Source organism: Taudactylus pleione, unplaced genomic scaffold, assembly GCF_031769625.1.
Source record: "Taudactylus pleione unplaced genomic scaffold, aTauple2 ptg000068l, whole genome shotgun sequence".
Lineage (NCBI taxonomy): Eukaryota > Metazoa > Chordata > Amphibia > Anura > Myobatrachidae > Taudactylus > Taudactylus pleione.
The window spans coordinates 549,456-576,940 of record NW_028284470.1 but is presented as its reverse complement, the minus strand read 5'-3'; the positions used below and the strand labels follow the sequence as shown (position 1 = coordinate 576,940).

The 27,485-nt window shown below is 47.3% G+C and overlaps 1 protein-coding gene across 1 annotated transcript in view; it reads left to right on the top strand.

The window, feature by feature from the left end:
• The window catches only part of NPR3 (natriuretic peptide receptor 3), a 147,385-nt gene that overhangs the window by 46,214 nt on the left and 73,686 nt on the right, over nucleotides 1-27,485 (top strand). Inside the window, exon 3 of the mRNA XM_088466958.1 lies at nucleotides 6,702-6,868. Within this exon, the coding sequence (XP_088323084.1) occupies nucleotides 6,702-6,868 (167 nt within the window). The remainder of the gene's footprint in view (nucleotides 1-6,701; nucleotides 6,869-27,485) is intronic.

The following is a 27,485-nucleotide window of genomic DNA, read 5'->3' as shown; positions in this document are numbered from 1 at the left end:
AGCACAGGAGATACTATAGCAAATACTCCGGCACTGTGTTCATGTCTTTCCTACTTTTGTGCACGTGTCATCTTTCCACAGACATTGCCCAATAGATGGCCATGGTGGAGGGGCTCTGTACATGGGCCCTCACACCTCCTAATATGCCCCTGTTTCCTATACATAGTAATCTGTATGCCTGGTGCAGCATAAGATCCCTATACTGTATTAAAGCTTGTGCACACCAAATACAGTATCGTAATGAGTTATGGCAGAGGTTCCCAAACGCGGTCCTCAAGACACCCCAACAGTTTTGGTTTTAGAGAGATCCATGGTTGAGCACAGGTAGTTAAATCAACTTGGCTGAGGATATCCATACTTGACTGTGGTCAAGCATTGATATCCTTAAAACTGTAACTGTTAGGGCGCCATGAGGACTGAGTTTAGGAACCTCTGACTTAAGAGACACAGATCGGGTAAGATGCAAGGTGCTCCCCACTGATTTCCTTGCTTGATTGTCGATTGTGGACGGAGGTGGGGAGTCGGGATGTTAATGATATTGGCAGCGGTGGATGTAAGAACAGTGGGTGGGCTTCCACATGTAGTCACATGCATTTTTTTTACAATAAAAAGACAGATTCTCGCCTTACCATAATGCAGTAAGGCGACATACTGAAGTGAAAAGTGGTCACAGATGCATGAAACTCAGCATTTAGCCCCTTAATGTGCAATAGTCAGCGTTTTGTTAGAATTTCTTCACCTTTATACCCCTGCAGACACTGACCCCACACATTACAGAGTGACCATGTGCTTATTAGAGCCAAGCGTACTGTTCATTGGAGCATGACAAAGCAGGGAGGAATCTATCATTTCAGGTGCAAAGTCAAACAATGCGTTTCAGCAGCACCGTTCAGTGACTCGGAAAATAGAGAACAATTTGTAATTTGCTCGTCCTAACCCATTCACCAGAATCCCAGAAACAAAATTGCTGTTCTTCCCAGAGCAGGTTTTCTCGGTTCATTTTTAGCCTAGTGCGGAAGCTGAGTGAGGAAGAAATTATTTATCCTCAGTCAGTGGTCTTGACATTTGTACATGGCCTTTTCATTGTCTAGATTAAAACCTCTGATTGTAAAGTAGTGAGAAAATCTCCCATAGAACATGAATAAAAATTGCAATGCAGAAGCAGTGCGTAAAGATTTACCTGGCGATGCAGGAAGCTGAAACCGTTAATACAGTACTTTACATTGTACAGTTAGGTTCTACTTCACTTAAAGAAAAAAAAAATCAAATAAATTGCAAAATAATTTGACATCTTCACTGGTTCCCCAGATATGAACATGGTATTATTAGCCATTGTGTACCATAAAACTTATCTCTCATCTCTGATACCTGGATTCCAGTAACAACTATGGGGGAGAGGTAACAGACCTCCTAAAGAGTGAAGAAATTACCCATAGTAGGTTAGCAACCAATAAATGCTAGCTAGCAGCTGATTGGTTGTTATGGATAATTCAGGGCCAGTGCTAGGTATCTCGGCACCCAGGCCCGTCCCGTGCTCTCCCTCCGCCTTTCCCTCACTGCGCTCTCCCCCCTGAGCATAAGATAGTAAAGGCAGCAGGTGGGTGGAGGGCGGGGATTTTCTACAGCCGGACCCCGGCGCCCCTAGAATAATTTCTCCACTCTTTAGGAGGCTTGATACTTCTCCCCCTATGTAACTTACTGTGTGCCTAAATGCTTCCTAGAAACACTATGGGGGTCATTCAGACCCGCTTGCGAGCGCAGGACGATGTTCCCCCAATGCGCATGCGCACGACGGAGGGAGCTCCGTCGTGCGCATGCGCTAGACCCGGCGAGCGACGGGCTCTCCATTGCTCCGGGTCTCGCACCAAAGGGGGCGTGCTGTCGATGTTGATTGACAGCACACCCCCTTTGGTGGGCGTGCCGGGGGCGTGCCTGCCAGACGGAGGCGTTCCCATGGGAACGCTTACCGTCTGAAGCCGGCCCCACTGACATCACTAGTGATGTCAGTGGGAGTGATTTTGGCTCTGATAGAGCCAAAATCACTCCAGGGCTTGCGGCAGCGACACCCTACCGCAGGGTCTCCGTCGCAAGCCCGATGGTCGCGATGGTCAAGACCATCGCGACCATCATCATGGACGCTCGCATATGCTGTGGGTGGTCACCCATAGCTATGCGAGCGGCCAGGAGGCCACTCCATTTTCATGGAGGAGGGCACTGATTCAGCGTGAGCGCTCTGGTCAGAGCGTTCGGCTCTAAATCAGGCCCTATATACGGCACTTGCATGTTGTTAGCAGAGTGCCTGGAATGACAGCCTGCAGCCAGTAGCGCTACTGCATAATTGTCCGGAGTGTTCCTTGCACTCTACTTCCCATAGACATAGCCCCTCCCTCCTAGACATGACATCATAACGTCACAGGTTTACACTCACCATACAATTTTGTGTGGAGTGTGGATAGACAGAGATGATGTATGGTACGGAAAAGTCGAAATATTTTGTAGTTACTGGGAAAATTTCGGACTGACTGTAATAAAACAAGAGTCCGTGTGCCACACTTGGTGGAGCAGCACTGGATCTTGACAAGCCTTTTAAAACCCCTACCAGCTATCTGTAGATAAGGTCCCACCATAGGAGAAGATAACAGGAGCGACAGTTGCAGCATGGGAGTCGGGGACGGGGTCAAAAGCACTTGTAATTAATGGGGCCCATACAATCAATAATCAATGAACAACGATCAGTCGGCCCAATTCTGCGTTTTGACGATGATTTTGTAAAAATAATATCTTTAATGTTGGCCTGAACAATAAATCCACCCCCTGTCTATTCCCAACATGTTATTCAACACAAAGCTTAGCAGCAGGAGCAGTGGTTTTCTGTGTGGAAACGGGGTAACCAGACCCTGAGACAGTGTCGGACTGGTGCATGAAGGGTCCACCAGGGAATGCAATGGTAGGGGCCCAAGCTTAAGGGTCTGGCCAGCCACCAGAGGGGACGTGGCCAGCCAAAACAGATGGACTTGGCCAACTATTAGAGAGGACATGCAAAAAAGAGGGCCCTTTTATAAAAGAGGGGACCGGGGTGTGTCAGCACCACCCACTTTGATTGGCAGGAGGGATAATCTTGGTGTAGTTTTCATATAAATAAATCAAGCACCCAAGTTCACCATGATCCTGCTCCACTCCTAGAGGAGGGAGTGGGGCCCACCGGGAATTTCCCCTGTACCCCTATGGGCCAGTCCATCCCTGCCCTGAGATTGCATCAGTGCATCTGACAGTGGCAGACACTACATATTATAAACACTGAATAAGGATTTACTGCACCCCTGATAACCTTCTGCTTACACTAGCAGCAATCTTATTCCACAATAACTCTGACACAAGCTGCTAGAGTCCAACACTCAGGTGTTGGATTCCTGTATTGTTCCCTCTATTATATTTAGATAGTAATACAAACACAGCCTTCTGTGTGACTGCTTAATCCTTTTTCCAAACATGATCACACAGCAAGTCTGACAGCAAACACAGCTTGGAAATGCAACCAAATACTTGTCCCTAGAACCACCCAGATGTAAAACTGTAGCATTTATTAATAAAGCCATAAACATGTCAGTAATATGTTACAGATGGATTCATTTTTTGGTCTCCGTTCCCTGTGTACGCAAGTTCTTGTTTCCCTATAAGTATGTGACACCACTCGCGCAGAGGCTGCTGTCTATTTTAATCACACGCTCAATAAACATGCTTAGAAAATGACAACTAGAAATTGACTTTGACAGCCTGTTCTGTCCGTAGAAGATTGCTCTTCTGTTCATTAACAAGTGACCTGGCTGTAATACTTAAAAGACTTAGGGGTCTATTTACTAAGCAGTGTTAGTAGACAGAGTGAAAAGTGATAAGGTGCCAGCCAATCAGCTCCCAACTGTCATTTTTCAAACAGCCTGTGAGATGACAGTTGGGAGCTGATTGGCTGGCACCTTATCACTTACTTATCGCTTTTCACTCTGTCTCCTAACACTGCTTAGTAACTAGACCCCCCCAATGTTTTAGCCTGAATGGAGCAGTAGAACTGATGGGCACTGCACCCCTAACATTGGCAGCACACTAGTGGTTCCAGTGGTTAATGGGAACCGACTTTGCGATCCAGAGTACAGTCACAACCATGGGCAGATGTAGGAACTTTGTAGACATGCTTCGAGCAGATAAACAGTCACAAGCGGAAATGAGGATGGAATGACAGCACAGTGGCAAGCATCTAATGTCCTTATCACAGGCACACAAACACACCATAGTCAATTTAGCAGGGATCAAACTGACCTACTGCCAGTATGTCTATCTGGAGTGCTGTCAGAAAACTAGAGCACCCAGAGGAAACCCATGAGAGTGTGTGTATGTATATACATATATATATATATATATATATATATATATATATATATATATATACACACACACACACACAAATGCCCTCGGTCAGAATTAAACCCAATGAACGAGCACTGCTGACCACTGGGCCACCATGCATCTTACTCTATAATACTTTAATTCACACTGCCCAACTTTTGCAGTATTCCCTTATGGGAGAATCCTGCAGTGAGCGACCATGTGGGAAGTGCAGAGGAGGTGACGGTCTGGCCCCGTCTGTTGTTCATAGCCATGATATGTGGCGCGGGACCATGATGACTCAAATCAATGCAAATTGCGTTACCAAATATCCAGACCACCCACTTCACACTTGTGGCAGACTGGAGCACCCTCTTGTGAGCTCGAGAGTCTCCCGGACATTTTGAGACAGTTGTTATTGTTAATTATGTTCTAATTTAAAGTAACTAAAGTGCACAGAAATATAAAATGAATGGTGTGTGTCCATTAACAATAAACTATACAATACTATAACATAGCTAATCAACTGTCGTGTGGCCTTCCAGATATCTTGGCACTTGTAGTTCTACAAGCCTGCTCTCTGCTGTTCCTTAACCACTTAAATTATGATTTTTTTTTTCATCACAAAACTGTTTAGAAATGTGACATTTTTTATTTAAATAAATTTTAAAAATACTTTCTAAACTTTATTAAACATTTGAATGAAAACAAATTTGTCTCGCACCCCCTCGTGTCCATAGGCCCCAATTGTAAACTTCCACGCCAATTGGAAACAGACCCCCCCAGTGGTCATAGATCCTATTAACAGTACCCCCTCCTAGTAGTAAAAGAGACACTGGGCCTGATTCAGACCCGGTCGCCAGCGCTGTGCGCTCGCAACCGGGTCGATGGTGGGTCAGTGTGCATGCGCACGACGGAGCTGGCTCCGTAGTGCGCATGCGCGAGACCCGGATAGCGACAGGCAATCCGTTGCTCCGGGTCTCGTACCAAAGGGGGTGTGCTGTCGATGTTGAGTGACAGCACGCCCCCTTTGGTGGGCAGGCCGGGGGAGTGGCTGCCCAAATGGAGGCGTTCCCATGTGAACGCCTTCGTTGGGGGCCGGCCCCACTGACATCAGGAGTGATGTAAGTCTGAGAGATTTCGGCTCTGTTAGAGCCGAAATCTCTCTGGGGCTTGCGGCAACGAGACCCTACCACAAGGGTCTCGTCGCAAGCCCGATGGTCGCGATGGTCTTGACCATCGCGACCATCTTCCTGGCCGCTCACTATAGCTGTGGGTGGTCACCCACAGCTATGCGAGCGGCCAGGTGGCCGTTCTCAAAAAAAAAAAAAGACCGGCCCTGATTCAGAGCGAGCGCTCTGTCAGAGCGACCAGCTCTGAATCAGGGCCACTGTTTTATAACCCAACCACCTCGTGTAAAACGCCCGTTTTTTTTGCAAACCCCCCCACACACACTCTATTTCTATATTAACCCCCACACACACTCTATTTCTATATTAACCACCCCCCCCACACACACACAATTTTTTTACTATATTATTTTACGCTCCACCCCCTCCAGCATCAAATTACTTTAATGGGACCCATCACCCACCCCCACTGAAAGTAGATCTCCCCCAGGGGTATCAGTCCCCACCCCCATGGGTCATTACCCCGCCGTCCTCCTCCTCCTCCTCCACTCATGCAGAGCGCGTGATGGGACTGATCATCAAAAGCACTAGCAGAGATCAACCAAATAGTGCTCCCACTCTTGTCCCCAGCGCAGCACTCCAGAGTGCCATTTGCATGTTATTCTGGGGCGCGATACAGGCAGTGATGTCCGCTGCATCACTGCATGGGGGTCTGGGGGGGGTCCGGGGAGATCCGTTCTGGCTGCACAGGTGAAGAACGGATCTCCTCTTTAAAAGCCAGGGGATGCATGCAGGGCGGCGCGGTTGCACGGGTTGCATTCCATGCGATGACGCAAGTTAAGGGGTTAAGTATACAGCCATGGATATCATCAATCTGCTTTGTGTTTATTCTATATTTTCACTAAGCCAAATGCAGGGAATGCAACTTCTAGCGACAGGCGCTGTGTCTAATGTGGCATGTCTGAGGAGGCTAGAACTGTAAATACAGTGCTGCTTTAATGCTCCCAGGACACATTCCTGCCATTTTTTTTCTACTTTGGTGGAACGCAAAAAAAACAAACCAACAAACAATAGACTATACTGTTATTTACAAACATATCTGTTTACTGCCTTATGCAGGGGCAATAGCCGATTGAGAGACTGCTTCTTTATGGTGACTGGCCCAGATTGTAAATGTTTTTATATCTCCCCTAGGAGATGGCTCGTGGAGGAGAGGAGACAAGCACGACGTTGAAGCAAAGCAAGCCTACGCATCCTTGCAAACAGTTACTCTACTCAGGACAGTAAAACCCGAGTTTGAGAAGTTTTCCATCGAGGTGAAAAGTTCTGTTCAAAAGCTCGGACTCAATGAAGGCGATTACGTAAGTAGCTGATGACCGGCCTAAAACTTCAGCTGCCTGTAAACAACCTCCTAATGTAATCACAGAATGCTCTGCCTACCTCACGCTAGCTGCAGGGCTCAGTTCAAAGTCACCTCTAGAGATACTTCTGTGTTTTCTTCTAAGCCAATAACTTTACTCTGGACATAAAAAAAAATATTAAGAGTATCAGTATTTGATACATTTTTTTTTTTTAGTTTTTGCTAACTATGTAGCTATATAATTATGCTTTAGTAATATATGTGGCTTATTACATTACAGGCCCACTATATGTAGAATCTAAACCACTTTTATATAGAGTAGATTAGTTTTATTTGTGCTGATATGATGTTTTAGATGAACGTGTGATCATAGTTTAGACCAGAGGTTCCCAAACTCAGGAGCTCATTCAGAGCCGCTCGCTCGTTCGCGGTCGATGGTAAGCAACCGTGCATGCGTACGCTTCGTTCTGCGCGTGCGTGAACTACTCGGAGCGATCGGATTCCGCTCACTCGCCCAGCAAAGACAGCCCAGTGTAATGAGTGACAGGAGAGGCCGTTTGTGGGTGGTAACATGGGCAGGGCACTAGTAACGGGGGAGTGGAGTTGCGAATGCAGGCGTGCCTGAGTGTTTCAACGCCGTTTCAGAGGCGTGCATAATTAATAGCCAGCGTCATTGTACATGTCAAATGCCTGTTTTTTACACTGAAGTCCTCGCAGTGTTTGCGGTCGGGTAAGGCAACCACAAGTGCTGCGATCACTTCCGATTGTACTCAATGTACCAATGTTTTAATACACTTCCTGAAGATGACGTGCGCTAGTGGGCGTCTCCTCATAAGCTAAAGGGCGTCTATAGAGACAAAGTGATCGCTCGCCAAAACAAAGTGGGCATGCTTATGCCTTTCCGAGCGAGCACCTCCCATGCCGTCACTTAGCCGAATTTGCATATGCTGGGTGCGAACGGGTCTGAATCAGGTCCTCAGTCCTCAGGGCACCCTAACAGTCCATGTTTTAAGGATACCCATGCTTGACCACAGGTGACAATAAGTACCTCAGCCAATTTGATTTAACCACCTGTGCTCAACCATGGATATCTCTAAAACCTGAACTGCGCCTTGAGGACACCTTTCGGGAACCTCTGGTGTAGACATTTTTCCCTATCAGAGCAATTGTGACCAGAGGCGCCAAGAGGGGGGAGGAGTGGATACTAATTACCCGACCTGGGCTTGCTGGAGGTGCCCAGCGGGGGCCCAGATCTGAAGCCGCCCCCTCCCCCCATCTTGCCTGTTAGCAGCCCCGCACATGCTGCTGTGTGCTGGGCCTTAGTGGGACACTGCTTGTTGCTGCTGAGCAATCTCCTCTGCCTGTAATTTGCGCCAGGCTGTGAAGCTAACAGCGCCCCCGCCATTAGGTCACATCCCCATCCCAGGGGCATATTAAGAGAGGAGGGGGCCCGTGTTTATTCCCCGTCCGGGGCCCCCTCCTCTCTCCCCGGTGGCCAGCAGCAGACTGCTACATCTGACAGCCGACCGCAGCATCGATTTCCTCACTGCGCATTCGTAAAACGTCGGAAAATGGCAGCGGCGGACATTTTCCGGCATTTGTGCAGGACTGAGACACCAGACGCTGGACCTCGGAGAGGTATTAGATAATATGGGTGCAGGGTGTGCATTGCGTGCCCCCCCATGACCCAGGGGCACGTGTGTACCGCACACCCTGCACCCATTATAGATACACCCCTGTCCCTTCCCCTGGGCCAGCTCTCTACGGCCCCGATTGTGGTCCCCAAAACAATTGCATTGCCTGATTAAATGTGAATCGACAGAAATAAAACAATTAGGAATATTTTTGACTGTTTGTGGATTGATTGCAAATATGAATAATGAATAATGCAAGTACAATAGGCCACAGAATCCACACTAATAATGTAGCGTTCCCGCTAGGCTGTTTTAGCTGGGCGCGGCGCCCTACCCTCCTTCTGGAGGGCAAAAAGCACCCTGCCCTCCAGAAGGAGGGCAAAAAGCGCCATGCCCTCACAGCCTGCGGGTGCCGTCTTCACCCGCGGGATGCAGTGTCCCGCGGGTGGAGAAATGTGCGGTGACCCGGTCACCGCCGGAGAATAGACGCCGGGCGCATGCGCCCAGCATCTATTCTCCCTGTCTGCAGCGCTTGGGGGCTGCCCGGCGTGTCCGTAAGTGCCGGGCACGCCCCCAAGTATGACGAAAAAAGGGGACGCGTCTTATAGACATGCCCTGCCTGCCACCGGAGCTAGAGTGAACACTAATAATGTATATAGTATCAGTGGGAGGGATCATGCATGCACCCAGGGGAGGAAAAGTTAATTAGCCGCTGTCTTTACCACGTGGCTTCCTGAGTAAAGAGCTCAATGCTATTCAGTTAGTGGCCTGTGGCCCTCCGCATGGTGCAAACATATATCTGTGTTAGGTGCTGCCTCGGGGCTAGTCACGGGCTAATTAAATTCCTCCCAGCCAACCTGAAGTGGCTGCAGGTCGTTGTAGAGCATGTGCAAGTGCACCAATGGTTGAGTGTCTTGAATCATCGGCGGTTTTACTCCGTGGGGACAGCTGAAAGTGGCACTTTGCCTTCTGAAAGATGGCACCAGTTGCATCCCCCCCCCCCACAGGATATAGCGCTAAAGGTCAAAAGATCAACCATTGTATTGTACACAATAGCGCCTGATTCTGAGTCTTGCACATCTGCGGCCGCCGTTCCATACGGCCATGTCATTCTACTTACTATATTGAAAAGCGAGAAATTGCCGAAGTGCACAGAAAATCCATCCGGCTGAAAGTGGAAGCCCCAACTCAGAATCAGGCTTATTATGTATAGAGGGAAAGTAATTTCAGCTAATGACATTTGTGCCCCTTCATACAGCCAGTGATACTATGCAGGGACATAACAGAGCTGAACAGTGCCCCCTGCTGGCGTGGCCTACAGCATCCGGAAGTGCAGCAGTGCCTGCAGCGTCTTCAAAACAGGCACTACAGGTGGCACTGAAGCAGCGATACTGGCGGCAGAATGCCATAGCCAGAAGCAAGGGCCGTGGGGCAGCGACGGTGTAACAGCCCTGGCTACGGCCCTGCTACTATGTACAGTATCTCTGTTCCAACCAACAGACTATAAAAATAATAAAATAATTAAGGCAAACTTTTTACAACATGTATACGTGACTCATTAAAAAAAGAAAAAAAAACCCACTGGGTTTGAGGATTTCACCCAAGTCCGGCATCTGCCTTAACCCTGTGACAACAGATTAGTTTGAAGACACTGGGCTGCGATCTTTAGTTGTTTCTTTCTTGATATTGAATTTTTTTTTCTTTCTTAAGAATTAGAGGACGTTCAGATAAATGGTGTTCATGGAAATCCTCTCAGCTGTCTGTGCTGTCAGATAAGAGGGTCTTTCGTGCGCAATTACATCTCCTCAAATTAGACAATTTGTCCCTGACTTTTCTCTGGAAAGACTGCTATCTAGGTTTGCATATTGTTTTATTGGAAGACAAACATAGACTAAAATCCAGTGCAGTCTAGTTTAAAACATTTTGTCCATGAACACCATAAAAATATGTGCACACAGAGGGACCGCTTCAGCGTTGTACGGTGATGCTGCCGCAGATGAGATTTTAGTTGCTTACAAAAGCAGAGATGCAATGGCGAGATGTAATAGGGTGTGTGTTTTGAAAAAGTGGGAGTAATAGGGTGTGAGAGTGTGCAATTTCGCATGGTTCTCAATTCACAGCGGCAAAACACGCATCCAGATGTTCTGCCATTGTGGGCATACAACTCCGGCACTGTAATAGAGGGTTTGATTTAGACCCGTTCGCTAGGCTGCGTTCGCACGTAGCCTGCCGATGTTTGGAATGAGCGCATGCGTATAAGACGCAGTGCGTGAACCAGTCCATGCGATTGGGAAGCGTTCGCTCGCAGCGCATAGACACCTCGCTAGATTGATTGACAGGATGAGCCGTTTGTGGGTGGTGACGGGATGGTCGATGGAAACGGTGGGGTGGTGGTGCAAACACAGGCGTGTCTGAGCGTCTTAACGCCGTTTCAGAGGCGTGCATAATTAAGATGAAGCGTCATAATACACATCTCATGGCTGAATTACACACTCTAGCACTCGCAGTGCTTGCGGTAGGGCGTGGTCAGCCACAAGTGTTGCATATGGGTCCGATTCGACTCGATGTTACCGATAGTTGCATACACTTCCTGCAGATGACGTGGGAAAGTGGGCGTCTTAAGACAGGCTGATGGGCGTCTAAATACACACTGCGATCGCACGCCAAGACATAGTGGGCGTGTTAATGCCTTGCCGTGCGATCGCAGCATTTGCATACTTTGAATGCATGCGAACGCATCTAGCAAGAGGGTCTGAATCAGGCACGGAGTTCGAGTGTTTCACTCAAGGAGTTGATGTTTGCCTGCGTTCAATCCTGCATATGTGTACATAGTGTTGGCGTCTCCATACAAGTTTCTGCGGCTGGGGTATTATTAGCATACCATCGTACACCCGAAAACACAGTATATAACAACATCTGAATAAGACTGGGTGGCGGATTTTCTGTTGATTTCCCCTTTTATTATATGTAATTGTTTACTTCTATGCATAAGAAAACTACATAACCTAATTTATTTTAGAGACAAAGGAAACAAAATAAATAATAATTGCAATAAAAGTCATAATATTTCCTGTTTCCTTTATTTGTAAAACATTTCCCTAAGTAAATATTCAGCATATGTACTTATTCAAATTTTAAATGTCTTGCTGGTATACATCATTAGTTAATAATTGCATAAGAGCTCAAAAGTGTATTTCTTCCCCTAAAAAAGGCTATCACCAGGTAGTAGTCCCATGAGGGTCCCTCCCTAAAGACCACGGGCCTAATGTAATAGTCTGCGAGATGCGGCAAGGGCCGGGATGTCTTTGATTTACAGTAGCTGCGAGTTTTAACGCTGCAATTTTATTAAAGCAAAACCAACTTCGTTTTACATTAAAAAAAAAAAATTGTCACATTAACTCTTGCAACTAAATTGCCAAAATTTTGGTCCTTGCTGCAACTTTACTAATACATCCAATACTGTTCAGCCCGACATTCTCCAGATCCATACAGGAGAGATAAGAAGAAGGCGGCAGACCAGACTAAGGGCCTGATTTAGAGTTGTACACTATTGCATTCTCAACTGCGCTCGCAATGTATTTGCAAAAATATGCTAATGCCTGTCTCCCCGCCTGACATAAGGGTATATTTACTAAAAGTGAGAGTTTTTAGAAATGGAGATGTTGCCCATAGCAACCAATCAGAGTCTACTTAACATTTATCTTGCACTTTCTAGAAGATAATAGCTAGAATCTGATTGGTTGCTATGGAGAACATCTCCACTTCTAAAAACTCTCACTTTAGTAAATATACGCCATAGTGTGCGACGGACTCTGCAAATGTTGTTACACCCACTTCCCCTGTCTGCGTTGTGTGCAGATCCTCTGGGGGTTGACAACACACTGACACACCGCCATCGACGCCACATTGGACACACATCGACTCCTGCTATCCAACCCCCCCAACGCCACTCCACCGCTGCCGGCATTGGCAAGTGTGTAGATCGGCTGGGTGTACTTCGTCTAATGTGTGCCCAGCTTACGACTGTGGTCCTTCAATTGGGAACGCAGCCGTGACGGCAGACACACCCCTGGAACTCCCATAATGCAGATGGACCGGCATCTTTTTGTGAACACTTTCGGTCTCCTCCCCAACTCAACCCAGGAACGCCCCTGGATCGCACTGGTCTGTTTAGGACCTTGCAGTCATGGAGACATTGCGAGTTCTGTTTAAAACTTTAGTTCGCATGAGCACAAAGGGACTTTCCAAAGCATTTTGCGCATGCGAAATAGGAAAATAGGCTCAACTGCCAAAACTTCACCATAGCGTACAACTCTCCTGGATTTACAAATCCCAATAAACTCAATCAGTTCCTCAGTCCCAGGGAATGATGGGGCTAGTAGCTTAACACTAGGCAACCTGCTGAAAAGTCAGCACCACGGACAGGGGCTATGACTTGAAGAGCAGATTCTCTTGAATGTTCTGGGTATCCCTGCACCATTGTTTACTCCACTTTCAAACAAGTAGCATCCATAGACTATATCAGGCCCAAACGTACATGTTTGCTAATATATATAGCATGGCACCTTTTGAGCTTTAGTTTAGGTGTCTAAGTGATATTTGCCCTCCTGTGGCGTAATATTGTTTAGTTTGGTGGCTCTTGTTAAGTAGCCCTTCTATACAGTGCTGCCTGGCCTACCACCTCCCACTTTAAACTCCAGTTTGTGTTACCTTCTCTGCAACTGTTAACTGGAAGAATTTAAATACAAGCTAATGGCACAGTGCTGCAGGCAGTTTGGTGATTATAAGGCATTCGCTTGTCTTCTAGCATCAGGGATTTAGCTGGTGCTGGAAAGAGGGACCTCTCATTACCTCTTATCTCTTTAATCTGACCATTGGCTTCCTTGGATCTGGAAATAATGGCCCTCATTCAGAGCCGTACGCTCTGAGCAGAGCGCACGCTCTGAATGAGGGCCGGCCTCCCTGAAAATGGAGCGTCCTTCTGGACGCTCGTATAGCTGTGGGTCACCACCCACAGGCTATACGAGCGTGCATTTTGATGGCCGCGATGGTCGAGACCATCGCGACCATCGAAATTGCGAGCCGGAGCCTGCGGTTGAGGTTTTCAACCGCAAGCTCCGGAGTGATTTTGGCTCTATCAGAGCCAAAATCACTCCCACTGACATCACTAGTGATGTCAGTGGGCCGGCTTCTGATGGGAGGCGTTCCCGTGGGAACGCCCCCGTCAGGGAGGCACGCCTACCAAAGGGGGCGTGCTGTCAATCAACATCGACAGCAAGCCCCCTTTGATCAGACACAACGAGCGAAGGACTTTCCTTCGCTCGTCGCGTCTGGCACATGCGCACGACGGAGCTCCCTCCGTCGTGCGCATGCTCAGTCCATAACATCGACCCACTTGCGAGCGGACAGCCGCTCGCGACTGGGTCTGAATCAGGCCCAATGTTCCCTAGTTGTGCCAAAGCATGTTGGGATAGTAATTATGTATACCTTTGTAGTACTGGTCAGGGCCGCAACTAGGGTGGTGCGACCAGTGCCATGGCACAGGGCAGGGGGCACTGTTTGGGCCTGTCAATTTTCCTGTTTGTTATCATTCTAACTATCTTATGTCCCTATTTATAAAATGGGGGGGGGGTGCATCAATGCTCTCTCTGGCACAGGGTACCAAAAAGTCTAGTTACGGCTCTGGTACTGATATACTGCATTTCAGGTTAAGGGGTATATTTACTACTGTAAAGTGCGGGTTTATTGAAGTGGAGGTGTTGCCCATAGCAACCGATCAGAGTCTAGCTATTATCTTGTAGAAGGTGCTAGATAATTAAGTTTAATCTGATTGGTTGCTATGGGCAACACGACTTCTATAAACCTGCACTTTAGTAAATATACCCCTAAGTGTTTATTTTCTACTGTCTCGATTATTAATGCATATTGTACTTCTCTATGGGACTGGTAACTCTTGTTGGTATGTGGAACAGTATATTTGTCTGATTGTTATGTCCCCAGTTAGTGCGTTCCTTGATCTTCTGAGATGGTGATTGCGTGATGGACATTACAGTCTGTCCGTTTGTTTATAAGATTTATCACCGAGTACTTGTCTAAAATGTACGCGCTGGCCAGTTCTACTGTGGTCAAAGTAATATAAATTTAATATTATCTTTAATTCATGTTTGCCCCAGCAGCAGATGGCCATAAATCATTTTATAAAAGGTATACCAAGTTATTTTCTTACATATAATCCCTTTCCAGCTGAATATCTATCTCAAGATAAAAGATATTACTGTACGTTCCACATATAGTTGTCCTCAAAAGTCCGGTTCTCAGAGGAATATGCTGACTGTAAGAAGGGCTTTACAAACTTTGATATATTGCATCAGGCAGGAACACAACATTGAGCTTTTAACTCCGAGCTCCAAACAGCATTCCTTTATGTAAGAATAATTCCAGATAGCGCGGTAAATATTTCTAGAAATACAGTCTGCAGTGTCTCAGTTGTAAACTCTATATTCAGCCCGTTTCTATAAAATAATTCCCAACACTTCCTTCATTGGGACTTTCTCAGCACAGATTCAACTCAAGTTTCGAACTCCTTAATGCCAGCTCTGTTCGTGGCATGACGAGAATTCCCTAAATGCTGTTTTCATTTCATGATCGGTATTCTGAAATGGAATGATTTTCCTCTCCTGAATATTTGGTCATTTGTATTTACAGGGCCACCCGTGCTATCGTATCCCCATTTAACCCTTTTCAAGAACAACTTTGCATGCAACACAATGAACTGCACATTTTGACCCCTCAGTCTTCTAAATGGTTACTAAGATGCATGCATACATCCATATAAGCCAAAAGAAGCCCTGAATTTGTATAAGCACTGTGTTACTGAAACATGGACACTGTGCCTGATTCAGACTCGCTCGCTTGTTGTGGACGCTCGCATCCTGCGTATGCAAATTTTCCAAATTGACGTCATGGAATGCGATTGCTCGCCAAGGCATAAGCACACCCACTTTGGCTGTGCGAGCGATCGCTCTGCGAATGCAGATGCCCATTAGAGTATGCAGAGACGCCCACTAGCGCATGTCATCTCCAGCAAGTGTCTTTAAACATTGGTACATCGAGCACCATCGGAAGCTAATGCAGCGCTTGTGGTTGCCTTACCCTACCGCAAGCACTGCGAGGACTTCAGTGTAAAAAACAGCCAAGTGACGTGGACTATGACGATGCCTGTTAATTATGCACGCCTCTAAAACGGCGTTGAAACAATCAGGCACTCCTGCGTTCGCACCTCCACTCCCCCGTTTTTAATGGACTGCCCATGTTACCACCCACAAACGGCCTCTCCTGTCACTCACTCTGCTGGGCTGTCTTTGCTGGGCGAGCGGATGGTATGCGATCACAATGAGTAGTTCGCACATGCGCACTGCGATGCTTGCACATGCGCGTACGCAGACCATCGGGCCGCTTGCGAGCACACAGCGCTTGCGACCGGGTCTGAATCAGGCCCACATCGGGCCGCTTGCGAGCACACAGCGCTTGCGACCGGGTCTGAATCAGGCCCACTGTGTCAAGTGAGAAGCTGTCATTGACTGACAGCCAAAATACAAAGGCAAAACTATTAAGTCCATATAACTGCTGTGGGGTTTGGGCCCAGTAGCAGAGGAAAAACATATGACACAGGCTGTGTGTATAGAATTCTGCAATACATTTTATGACTCTGGGCGGGATGTATCAATGCATATTTTACGGTCAAACCTCCGAACATTACGTTTGGCCGCTTACCACATATGCACCAAGCTCCAGCAACGCTATCTTTAGATAGTGTTACCCAGTAGAAGCCTTTGGGCTTCTATTCGCACTTCCTCCCCTGAGAGGGAGCCAATCAGATGCCTTCCAGCACCCGAGCAGCGCGTACGTCACTCGATCCATGCTCAGAAGGACTCCCAGGTCCTAAACCCAGAAATCCTTCTACCGCAAAGGACAGGTCTTACCGGCAGAGCTATCCTTTGTGACTCTCTTCAAGCATATGCTTGTGATGAGTGGCGGGATGCACCCCATTCATGCATTCCACTCTATGGCCCTCATTCAGAGTCGGTCGCAAGAAGAGATCGCACTCTCTGAATGAGGGTGGCCGCTTCTTTTTTTTTTAGTGCGGCCTCCTGGTTGCTAGCTAAGCTGTGGGTTACCACCCACAACTTAGCGACCGACCAGGGTGATGGTTGCGATGGTCAAGAATATCGCGACTATCGGGGCTTGCGACGAAACCCTAAGGTTGGGTCTCGGCAACCGCAAGCCCCAGGGAGCTTCCAGCTCTGATCGAACAGGAAACTCCCCACTGACATCACTGCTGATGTCAGTGCGGCCGCCCACAGAACGGCAAGCGTTCCGTCAAGAATGCCTCCGTTTGTGTAGCCACTCCCCCGCCCCGCCTACAAAATGGGCCGAGCTGTAGATCAACATCGTCAGCCGGCCCTTTTGCAGTGAGCTCCAGCGCTTGCGACCGGGTCTGAATGAGGTCGTCTGTCTTTTCCAGCAAGTTGAACCACTGTATTTTCCACTTTCATTTTATTGTGGAAGTGCAGGCATTACTGTCTTCCAATATACCAATATTTACTATGAAAGTTGGGCCTGATTCAGACCTGGTCTCGAGCGCTGAGCGCTCGCAACCGTGTCCATGGTGGCCCACAGCACATGCGCACGACAGAGCAGGCTCCGTCGTGCGCATGCGCGAGACCCGGCTAGCGACGGGCACTCCGTCGCTCCGGGTCTCGCACCAAAGGGGGCGAGCTGTCGATGTTTAGGGACAGCTCGCCCCCTTTGGTGGGCGGGCCGGGGGGGTGGCTGCCCAAACGGAGGCGTTCCCATTAGAACACTTGCCGTTTAGGGATGGCCCCACTGACATCACAAGTGATGTCAGTGGAGAGCTTCCCGCTCTGGGGCTTGCAATGGGCGAGACCCTACCATAAGGGTCTCGTCGCAAGCCCGATGGTCGTGATGGTCTTGACCATCGCGACCATCTTCCTGGCCGCTCGTTATAGCTGTGGGTGGTCACCCACAGCTATGCGAGCGGCTAAGAGGCCGCTCCAAAAAAAGAACTATGTATTTTCAGAGCTTGATGAATTCTGGGCCTGATTCAGACCCGCTCGAGAGCGCTATGCGCTCACAAGCGGGTCGATGGTGGCCCAGTGCGCATGTGCGAGACCCGGATAGTGACGGGCAAACCGTCGCTCCAGGTCTCGTACCAAAGGGGGAGTGCTGTCGATGTTGAGTGACAGCACGCCCCCTATGGTGGGCGGGCCGGGGGCATGGCTGCCCAGATGGAGGCGTTCCCATGGGAACGCCTACCGTCTGGGGCCGGCCCCACTGACATCACAAGTGATGTCAGTGGGAGTGCCTTTGGCTCTGTTAGAGCCGAAAGCACTTTTGGGCTTGCGGCAATGAGACCCTACCACAAGGGTCTTGTCGCAAGCCCGATGGTCGCGATGGTCAAGACACCCACAACTATGCGAGTGGCCAGGAGGCCGCTCAAATAAACCAGAGGGCCGACCCTGATCCAGAGCGAGGAAGGTAAGTAGGAGAGATCTGTGATATTAGTGTATGGGGACAGCGGGCCATTCCGCCAGAGGAAGGTAACTAGGAGATATCTGTGATACTAGTGTATGGGGACAGCGGGCCATTCCGCCAGAGAAAGGTAAGTAGGAGATATCTGTGATACTAGTGTATGGGGTGTATATCTGTGATATCTCTTGCCTTACCTTCTTGATGAGTGACCCGAAAACTTAATTTTTACAATATGTTCATTTTCACCTGCTTTTGTAAAAATTAAGTGATGATGAATAGACCCCTCTGTGTTTATGATGAACTAAATCTGTCTAGCATGTCGACATTTACAAATGGTTGACTTTCAACATGTTGACATCCACAATGTCGACACTGACATAATATTGACAGCTTCACTGTCAACACCCGATTTTAGGGTTGAGGTTAGATTAGGGTTAGGTTAGGTTTAGACCAATTAGGGTCAGGGTTAGATTAGGGGTAGGCTGCGGTTAGGATTAGGTTTAGACTAAAACTAAACTGGAAATCCCATTGTTGTCATTCTGACTAAGGGCATTCTGGCAACATCAACAGTATGTTAGTTATTGACATTGTGTTAGTTGACAAATTCTAGAAAGGGCTGAGGTAGGACTAGAATAGACAGAAACGCGTTGGTGGTAAAGGCAGACTCTCAGCCATACTTGCCTACCCTCCCGATTCGGCCAGGAGCCTCCCGAAAATCGGGTGCTGCTACCTGCTCCCCAAAAGGGCAGGCAAGCCTCCCAGCGGCCACTCCGAGAACTCCTTCCTCTGCGCGTTAATAAGAGAAATCCCCGCAGCAGGGGGGGGCGGCGACGCGATTCATGCTGAATTGCGTCATTTTGGGCCCGTCCCCTGCATAACAGTGCCGGTAATCACACCCCTGCTCCACCCACAAACACCGGTAATCTGTCCTGCCCCGCCCCCTGGTGATGGCCCCGCCCCCTGCTAGGCCGATCTGGCTGCTCCCTCCAGTAAGGGGTAGCCAGAATATCGCCAACCCTGCTCTCAGCTGCTGTGGAACTACCTATACAGCTTGCTCCATTAGATCGATATACTCCATTTCATTCCGGGTGAGGCGGCTGTTTATTCTAGGGATGTCCATATGATGCTGAGGGCCCCGGTTAAGGGACTATGGGCCCGATTCAGAGCCGGACGCTCTTTGAAAGGGCTCGCTCTGAATCAGGGCGTCCCTTTTTTTTTTTTTTAAAGACGGCCTCCTGGCCGCTCGCATAGCTGTGGGTGACCACCCACAGCTTATGCGAGCGGCCAGGTGATGGTCGCGATGGTCAAGACCATTGCGACCATCGGGTTTGCGACGAGACCCTTGTGGTAGGGTCTCATGGCCGCAAGCCCCAGTGGACTTCCTGCTCTAATAGAGCAGGAAGTCCACCTACTGACATCACGAGTGATGTCAGTAGGGCCGCCCACAAACGGCAGGCGTTCCTGCAAGAACGCCTCCGTTTGTCCAGCCACCCCCCCCCCTGCCCGCCTCCAAAACTGGGCGACGGAGCGCCCGTCGCTGGCCGGGTCTCGCGCATGCGCACACCGGAGCCGGCTCCGGCATGCACAGTGGGGGACCATCGACCCACTTGCGAGCGCTGTGCGCTCGCGAGCGGGTCTGAATCAGGCCCTATGTTCTGTTTTTAAGTTAACTTTTTTGCCTTTTTATCTACTTGGAAATAAATTCTTTTATGGAAAGTATCCTGCTCAATTTATGGTGTTTCCTACCTACACGAAGTGAACACCACATGCATCGGTGGGGGAACGTCAATACCTGGTCCCAGGTGAGTCTATTCCCAGAAGGGAACAAGCATAAATCAGCTCCTGCATTTGATTCAATTCTGTCCCACATCAACGGAAAGCCTGGATAGATCTGTGTCAAATGTGCAGATCAGGGCAACAAAAATAAACCACTGTGACTGATAATATAATGACGTGGCTGAAAAACTCAGAAATAAGCCAGAAAGTCAAACAGTGCAGTTAGTAAAATGTCTATGCATGAGCCAGTTAAATTAAAATCACGGAAGGTGGGAAACCTTTAAAATAATGTCAAAAAGTGGAATTCAGTTTTAAATTGTGTTCTTAAATCCTGACAACACAATTTTTTTTTCCAACGTTTAATATTTTTGAGTACATTTCAAGAAAACAGTATGCTAATTATGCTGAGTAGTTTATATGGCACACCGTTTTTTTTTTTTCCCTCCCCCTGCTCACTTAAATAGACCCACCCGATAGAACAAAGTTTGTTTAACATGCTTCCTTTCTGCACGTCCAACTCTATTAAATCCAGCTCTGTGTCATCCCTGTGAGTTTCATTCCTCAGATAGGCAAGCCTGAGAAATGCAGGATACTGGGAATGAATTGAAATGGCCACCAGGGTTCCCCAAATGAACCACAAAAACCAAATGAAACCAAAGGCATAATAACACCTTCATCTTTCAGAATTTCTGACAAGAAAAAAAAAAAAAAAGAGGTTTATTCTTGGAAGACAAGGATACGTCGTTATGTGACTTAAGAAAAACATGCAGAAGGTTGTTAGCCGAAAAGTTAATGAAACACAATAATTACCTAAGGCAGAATGCATTATAAATGATTATTATGTGAGGCTAACCATACAAAACCAATTGACATATAAGTCAGTTTGTCTTAGGTTTAGTGGTTAAAGTCTGACACACTTCCAGTCACTATTTTCCTGTTGATTGACTTACATGTGGAATCGGAGAGAAGGAAAATGATCTTATAGTGATCATCACATTCCAAGTCCATGAGGAAATATAAGGCACACAGAAAAAAACACCTCAGTGTAATAGATTTAAATTTATTGATTAAAGCTGTATGCTGATCGTGTGGGATTCACCACATTTTTCTCGGTGCAACTTATGCTGTGCATACACTATACCACAGGTTCCCAAACTCAGTCCTCAGGACCCCAAACAGTGCATATTTTGCAGGTCTCCTCACAACATCACAAGTGAGATAATTAGCTCCACCTGTGGATCTTTTAAAATGTGTCAGTGAGTAATGAATACACCTGTGCCCAGCTGGGTGACCTGCAAAACGTGAACTGTGTGGGCAGGGGTGTATCTAGGGATCAAAGCGCCCCTGGCAATGTAATGGTCTGACGCCCCCCCCATGCAGTGCCCCCAGTAGTAGTCCCCCCCCTATACTGCATTGCCCCCAGTAGTAGTCCCCCCTATACAGTGGCCCCTGTTAGTAGTCCCCCCCAATGCTGCATTGCCCCCAGCAGTAGTCCCCCCAATGCTACATTGCCCCCAGTAGTAGTCCCCCTATACAATGCCTCCAGTAGTAGACCCCAGTAGTAGTCCCCCCCTATACAGTGCCCACAGTAGTAGTCCCCCCTATACAGTGCCCCCAGTAGTAGTACCCACTATACAGTGCCCACCCATGTGCAGTGCCCCCAGTCGCGGGCACACCCCATAAAGTGCTCTCAGTAGCGGCCACCCACTATTTCATTGCACCCCCCCCCCTGCAGTGCCAGGCTTACACACACACACACAGAAAAAATACAACTTACCTGATACCCGCTCCTGACGCGATCGCTGCTGTTCGCTCTGAGTCCCGGCCGCTCTTCTCCTGCATGGGAGAGACGTCATGACGTCTCTCCCATCACATGCTGCAGTGGGAGCCGGAAGATGGAGCTCATTAGTGAGCTCCAGCCGGCTCCCTCCTCGGACGACGCAACAGCAAATGAGAGTCTGTCTGACTCTCATTGGCTGGCTGCTATTACAAACACACAGCCGCCGCTGGCGGCTGTTTGTAAACTGTGTAGGGCAGACCGCTCTCACTGCGGTCTGCCCTACATTTGTGGGGCCGGGGGACTTGTCCACCCCTTGGCTGCTGGTGGCACTGCCGGGCGGCGCCCCCCCCATTGGTCGGCGCCCCTGGCGAGTGCCATCCTGGCCAATGGGTAGATACGCCCCTGTGTGTGGGGTCCTGAGGACCGAGTTTGAGAACCACTGCACTATACAATTATCTGTCAGATATCTGTCCAATCTGGCTGGTTAGAATGAAAACCTGGTAATGTATGGGAGCAAATGACAATTGAACAATTGTTCACAAACACTGGAAAACAGACGAAAATGGACGTTCAGCCAAATTTGTTAAATAAAACAAATTTAACCAATTTGAACAATCATTTTTGTCCATTTTCCAGTGTTTAAAACCATATAATGGACTGTCATTTGCTCCCACACATTACCAGGTTTTCATTCCAACCAGCCAGATTGGACAGAGGGCCTGATTCAGACCCGCTCGCGAGCGGGTCGATGTTGCCCAAGTGCGCATGCGCACGACAGAGGCGGCTCCGTCGTGCGCATGCGCGAGATCCGAATAACGACGGCCAAGCCGTCATTATGGGTCTCGCACCAAAGGGTGCGTGCTGTCGATGGTGATTGACAGCACGCCCCCTTTGGTGGGCATGCCGGGGGCGTGGCTGCCCAGACGAAAGCGTTCCCATGGGAACGCCTACAGTCTGGGGCCGGCCCCACTGACATCACTAGTGATGTCATTGGGAGTGTTTTTGGCTCTGATAGAGCCAAAATCACTCCAGGGCTTGCTGCAGACGAGACCCTACCGCAGGGTCTCGTCGCAAGCCCGATGGTCGCAATGGTCACCCACAGCTATGCCAGCGGCCAGGAGGCCGCTCCAAAAACTAGGACGGACGGCCCTGATTCAGAGCGAGCGCGCTGTCAGAGCATCCGGCTCTGAATCAGGGCCAGAGATCTGACAGATAAATGTATAGTGGATGCCTAGCTTTAGGCTCAATTTTTGTCGAAAGTTGAACATTTCTGTTGTATCTGAGTTAAATAGTAATGAGGAGATTCAATTAAGCGACATATTCCAAAGCAGTGTGTGTCTTTGCACATAGCAGATCGTTACGGGAGATAACCGCATTTGGCATGCAGGGGCCCGTTGGAACCTCTTGGCCAATTGAATCTCTCCATTTAGCGTAGACACTTAGGCAAAAGTGATGTTGCCCCTAGCAACCAATCAGATTCTAGCTATTATCTTCTAGAAGGTGCTAGTTAAATGTTAAGTAGAATCTGATTGATTGCTATGGGCAACATCACTTTTAAAACTCACTTTAAAAACTCTCACTTTAGTAAATTTACCCCTTTATAGTTATAACTTTATTACTCCATTCAAATGCTAGTCACAGTACATACAGTGGAGGCAGCCATTATGTGTGTGCAAACAACATTCATCAGAATGGGTTGGGTTCGGGATGCTGGCTCTTGGGATTCTGGCGGATCCTGGCAGAATTAGGGTTAGGATAGCGACACCTGTCAGTCAGTATGCCTCTCCCTAACCCTCCATCCCTGCTGCCTAAAACTAACCTCCCCCCTAGTGCCTAAACCTACCTCCCCCCTCCCGCACCCTAAACCTAACCATCCCCCCTTAGCTCCTAACCCTCCACCTAGTGCCTAACCCCTTACCCTCCCCCTAACCACAGTACTTACTGTTGAGATTCTGACAGGTGTCGGGATTATTTTGATGGCATCCCATCAGGATGCCACTTCTCAATCCACTAGTATCCTGTGATAGGTAAAAACATCAACCAAACAAACTACTTTGCCACAGAAAATCACCCTGTGGCTGGATTTGGCAGATAGCCATGAAAATACATATGGTGGGGAGAAAGATACCGCACTTGTCAGTCCTACTGTGGAACATTTAAATTTAAAACCTCAATCGCTTTAGCATTTTTCTATTAAGATAGAGACCAGTTTACCTTCACTAATGTTCTACATTAATAATGGCCATTATAATTATTCTTTAATACATGTGTGTTCCTACCAACATTCCAAGTAAGGGGATCGGGACAGGGGGCCTGTCCATGTAACGGGGGTGAAGTGTCATGGGGCATTCGTGCGCTACAGTCCCCTCCAAGTACACTTTAATTTGCGTGCCCATATGTGGCAGATATGTGCACCACCCATTAACTAGTGCCCTGCTATGTTATGTCAGAGTGTCCTGATGGCGGCTGGGACAGAGCACATAGATCGTCAAAATTGAGATGTTGTAAGGTGTGCATGTGTCACTTTTGGGTTTTGTTACATTGGTATAAATGTGCTTAAAAATATGTTTTCCAGAAGTAGTGCAACAGAAGGATGCAAAATGCATCCTATTACATGTATAGCATAACACAACTCTGGAAAAATAGGATCCTTTTATGGAGAGAGACTATGCATCCTACAAAGCAGCATGCACCCCTGTATATTACCCTCACTAAATCATATTTTTGCATATGCCGCCATCTTGTCCTGCAAGACCAGATAAGTGACATCAAAAAGCAGCGCTTGCCCTGAAGGCTTGGACTCCTTGCTGTTTGTAAATGTCCTTTGTTATAAGGTGTTTGTAACTTCTAATTTCAGAAGCTTATGTTTGTGAGTGTTGCTGTCCGTTTGCTTTATGATGATAATAATTATAATCTATAAAAAATGCAAGTGCACACTGTAACCATGCTCAACCTAATAATAATACTGCTATATTGCATCAAAGAGGTTCTTAGCATAATAATGGCCATAATTATGGGCCTGTCCACCTCATCCAGGTGACCTCTATCAGGCAGATCCCTAACACTCCTATGGAACAAATACAGGGAATGGGACCCCCCAGGCCAACCCAGCAGAACCGCCCCCATGGCATCATACTAGTGCAAGATTACGTCTTACATAAGTAAGAGGTTATAATTAAAAGTGTATGAAGTGCTACATATATAAAAAACAAACTAAAGAAGTGAAAGTATACATTATGATGCCATGAAACAGTCCAGCCACACCAGCCCAGAGAGCCCCGCGCCCCAATACCAGTCCCAAAACTAACACACAGCATATATATAGTAGGTCTTACCCTCACTGTATTTGTTCCATACGAGTGTTAGGAACCTGCCTGATAGAGGTCACCTGGATGCGGTGGGCAGCCCATAATTATGGTTATTATTATGCTAAGAACCTCTTTAATGCAATATAGCAGTAATATTATTAGGTTTAGCATGGTTAGAGTGTGTACTTGCTTGCGGTTAAAACTACCATGCACTATCCATTACAATTTCCATTCGAGCAAATTATTTTAGGGACATTAAACAGTGCTCGGTTACATCACTCCTTTTCATTCTCAATTCAAGGCAGTCTAGAAGACACTATAATTAAGTACGGTTGACTAAATTGTGGTTTGAATGGATTATGTTAATGCGTCTGCTTCATCCATCTCTTACAATGTGTAAATTGTTTAATTTAACATTGCCTTCCCAAGGAAAAGTGAGATAGATAGATACGCTAAAAAGCCTCAGTGGGGGGGGGGTTAGATTAATCATTCAGGGGCCTATTCATCATCGTAGGCCGAGGTCACGCATGCGCACAGCCGCCGGGGAGGTAGTGAAGAGGCAGCGGAGGGATCCACTTGATTCCCTCTTCGCATCTCCGGAACTCCTTCCCATAGGTAGGAGCGGGGATCCAAGAACTAGAGCCGTCTGAAGATGGCGCTTGTTCTCGGAAGCAAACTCCGAAAACGTTCAACTTTTCGGACCCCTGATGATGAATGGCCCGGCAACTAAAATATGCGTACACTAGCGTTTCCGCATGGCTACCGGGCTATTTAGTATTGATGGATAGGCCCCCTCAGTTTATTAGCACAGCCTTGGATGTCGACTTTTTGACTGAAATTGAAATGGAGGCTGCAATTTTGCGACCCGACTATTCAGCCTATGGGCCAAATGTAATAGGGTGAGAGTTTAGAAAATGTGAGAGTTTAGCAGTAACCTCTCACACTATTACATTGGTCGAGTTGTATTTTCAAAACAGGAAACACCTGGATGAGAGTTTAAATCTTGAGACAGAAAAATTGCACACAGCGCTTGGTTTTAGCCTAATAAAGATATAACGGAAAATCCACTTGTCTAAAATATGTTTTATATATTTAGGGCAATTATAAATTGACACAATCTAATGACACAATGTAAAAATCTGATATAATCAGTACCTCTAATGCTGCATACACACGGTACAACCTGCACAACCAAATATATCGCTGATAGATTTCCCTCCAACTTTCTGTAGTGCAGGGCAAACGATTTTGGGTGTACACACTGATAGATATGTCAGGGAAGTCATGTCTTTACAGGCAAATCTTGACAAAATCGTCCCAAGTTGGCCTGCATGTATGGTCGACCATAGATATGGTTATCGTACATGTAGGAACGCGCAATTTTGGTCGATTGTTCACTGCATAAAAATGAATGAAATGAACGATTTATCGTTGAACGATATCGATATATCGTTCAGGAAAATCGTCCCGTGTGTATGCAGCACAGTGTTCTCCCCACAAAAAATTTCCAGCCGGGTGGCATCAAGAAGTAGCCGGGTGGGGGCCTTTGCAATAATAAAGTGTTTTAAACCCTGACCTTATAATGATTTAAATTTGAAATAACATTTTATATATTAATTCTCTTCTTATGAGAGGCCCAGTCGTTTGATTATGAAAAAGCTGCAAAGTCTGTAGGATCTGATCCTCTTTATACAGATCCCAGATACTGTCCCCACAAAGTGCCGGGTGGTAGGCTTTCTTGCCGGGTGGTGCACCTGCAAAATACAGCCTGGGGAGAACACTGCAGCATTAGGCTGGGTACACACCTAAAGATTATCTGTCCAACCAGCCAACTAGTTGATTGGTTGGAATGAAAATCTGGTAATGTATGGGAGTAACTGATGATCAGCAATTTGCTCCTAAATGCCAGAAAACAGATGAAAATGGTCGTCAGACAAGTTTGTTAAATGTTTGATCTAAACAATTTGTCCAAACAACAGTTTTTGTCCATTTTCCGGCGTTTGGGAGCAAATTGCTGATTGTCATTTACTTTCATACCTTACCAGATTTCCATTCCAACCAATCAATTAGTTGGATAGAAAATCTTTACGTGTACCCAGCCTTACACACAAAAAAGATACATCATAAAATGATAAAAGATAACAATGTTACTTAATATGAAAAACTGCAATGGCCTCAAATATTTAGTTGTAACTTAACACATTATGAACCAGACAGCTGTCCATAAAAATAGACAAGTAAATGGTTAATTGAAAGTTATTTCGTAGCAGCCCGTCAAATATAAACAATGAAAGTGTCTTTGTGTGTGTGCTGGCGTCCCAGCACAGATACTAGTAAATAAGCATGCAATTTGTATTACCAATGCCGGCTCTCTTCCCGGGTGGTCTCCGTAAATATATGGAGCTAAAGCCCGGTTAGGATTAATGTTGCCTGCGCAGTTCCCGTGAGCAAGCTGCAGGCCGGTCAAGATCAATTGCACCCACGGTCAATTGCACACACCTCTCACTTCTGCTAGTAGGTTTGGGTTATGTCCACACCGAGCCCGTCTTCCAATGGTATTAGAAGCCG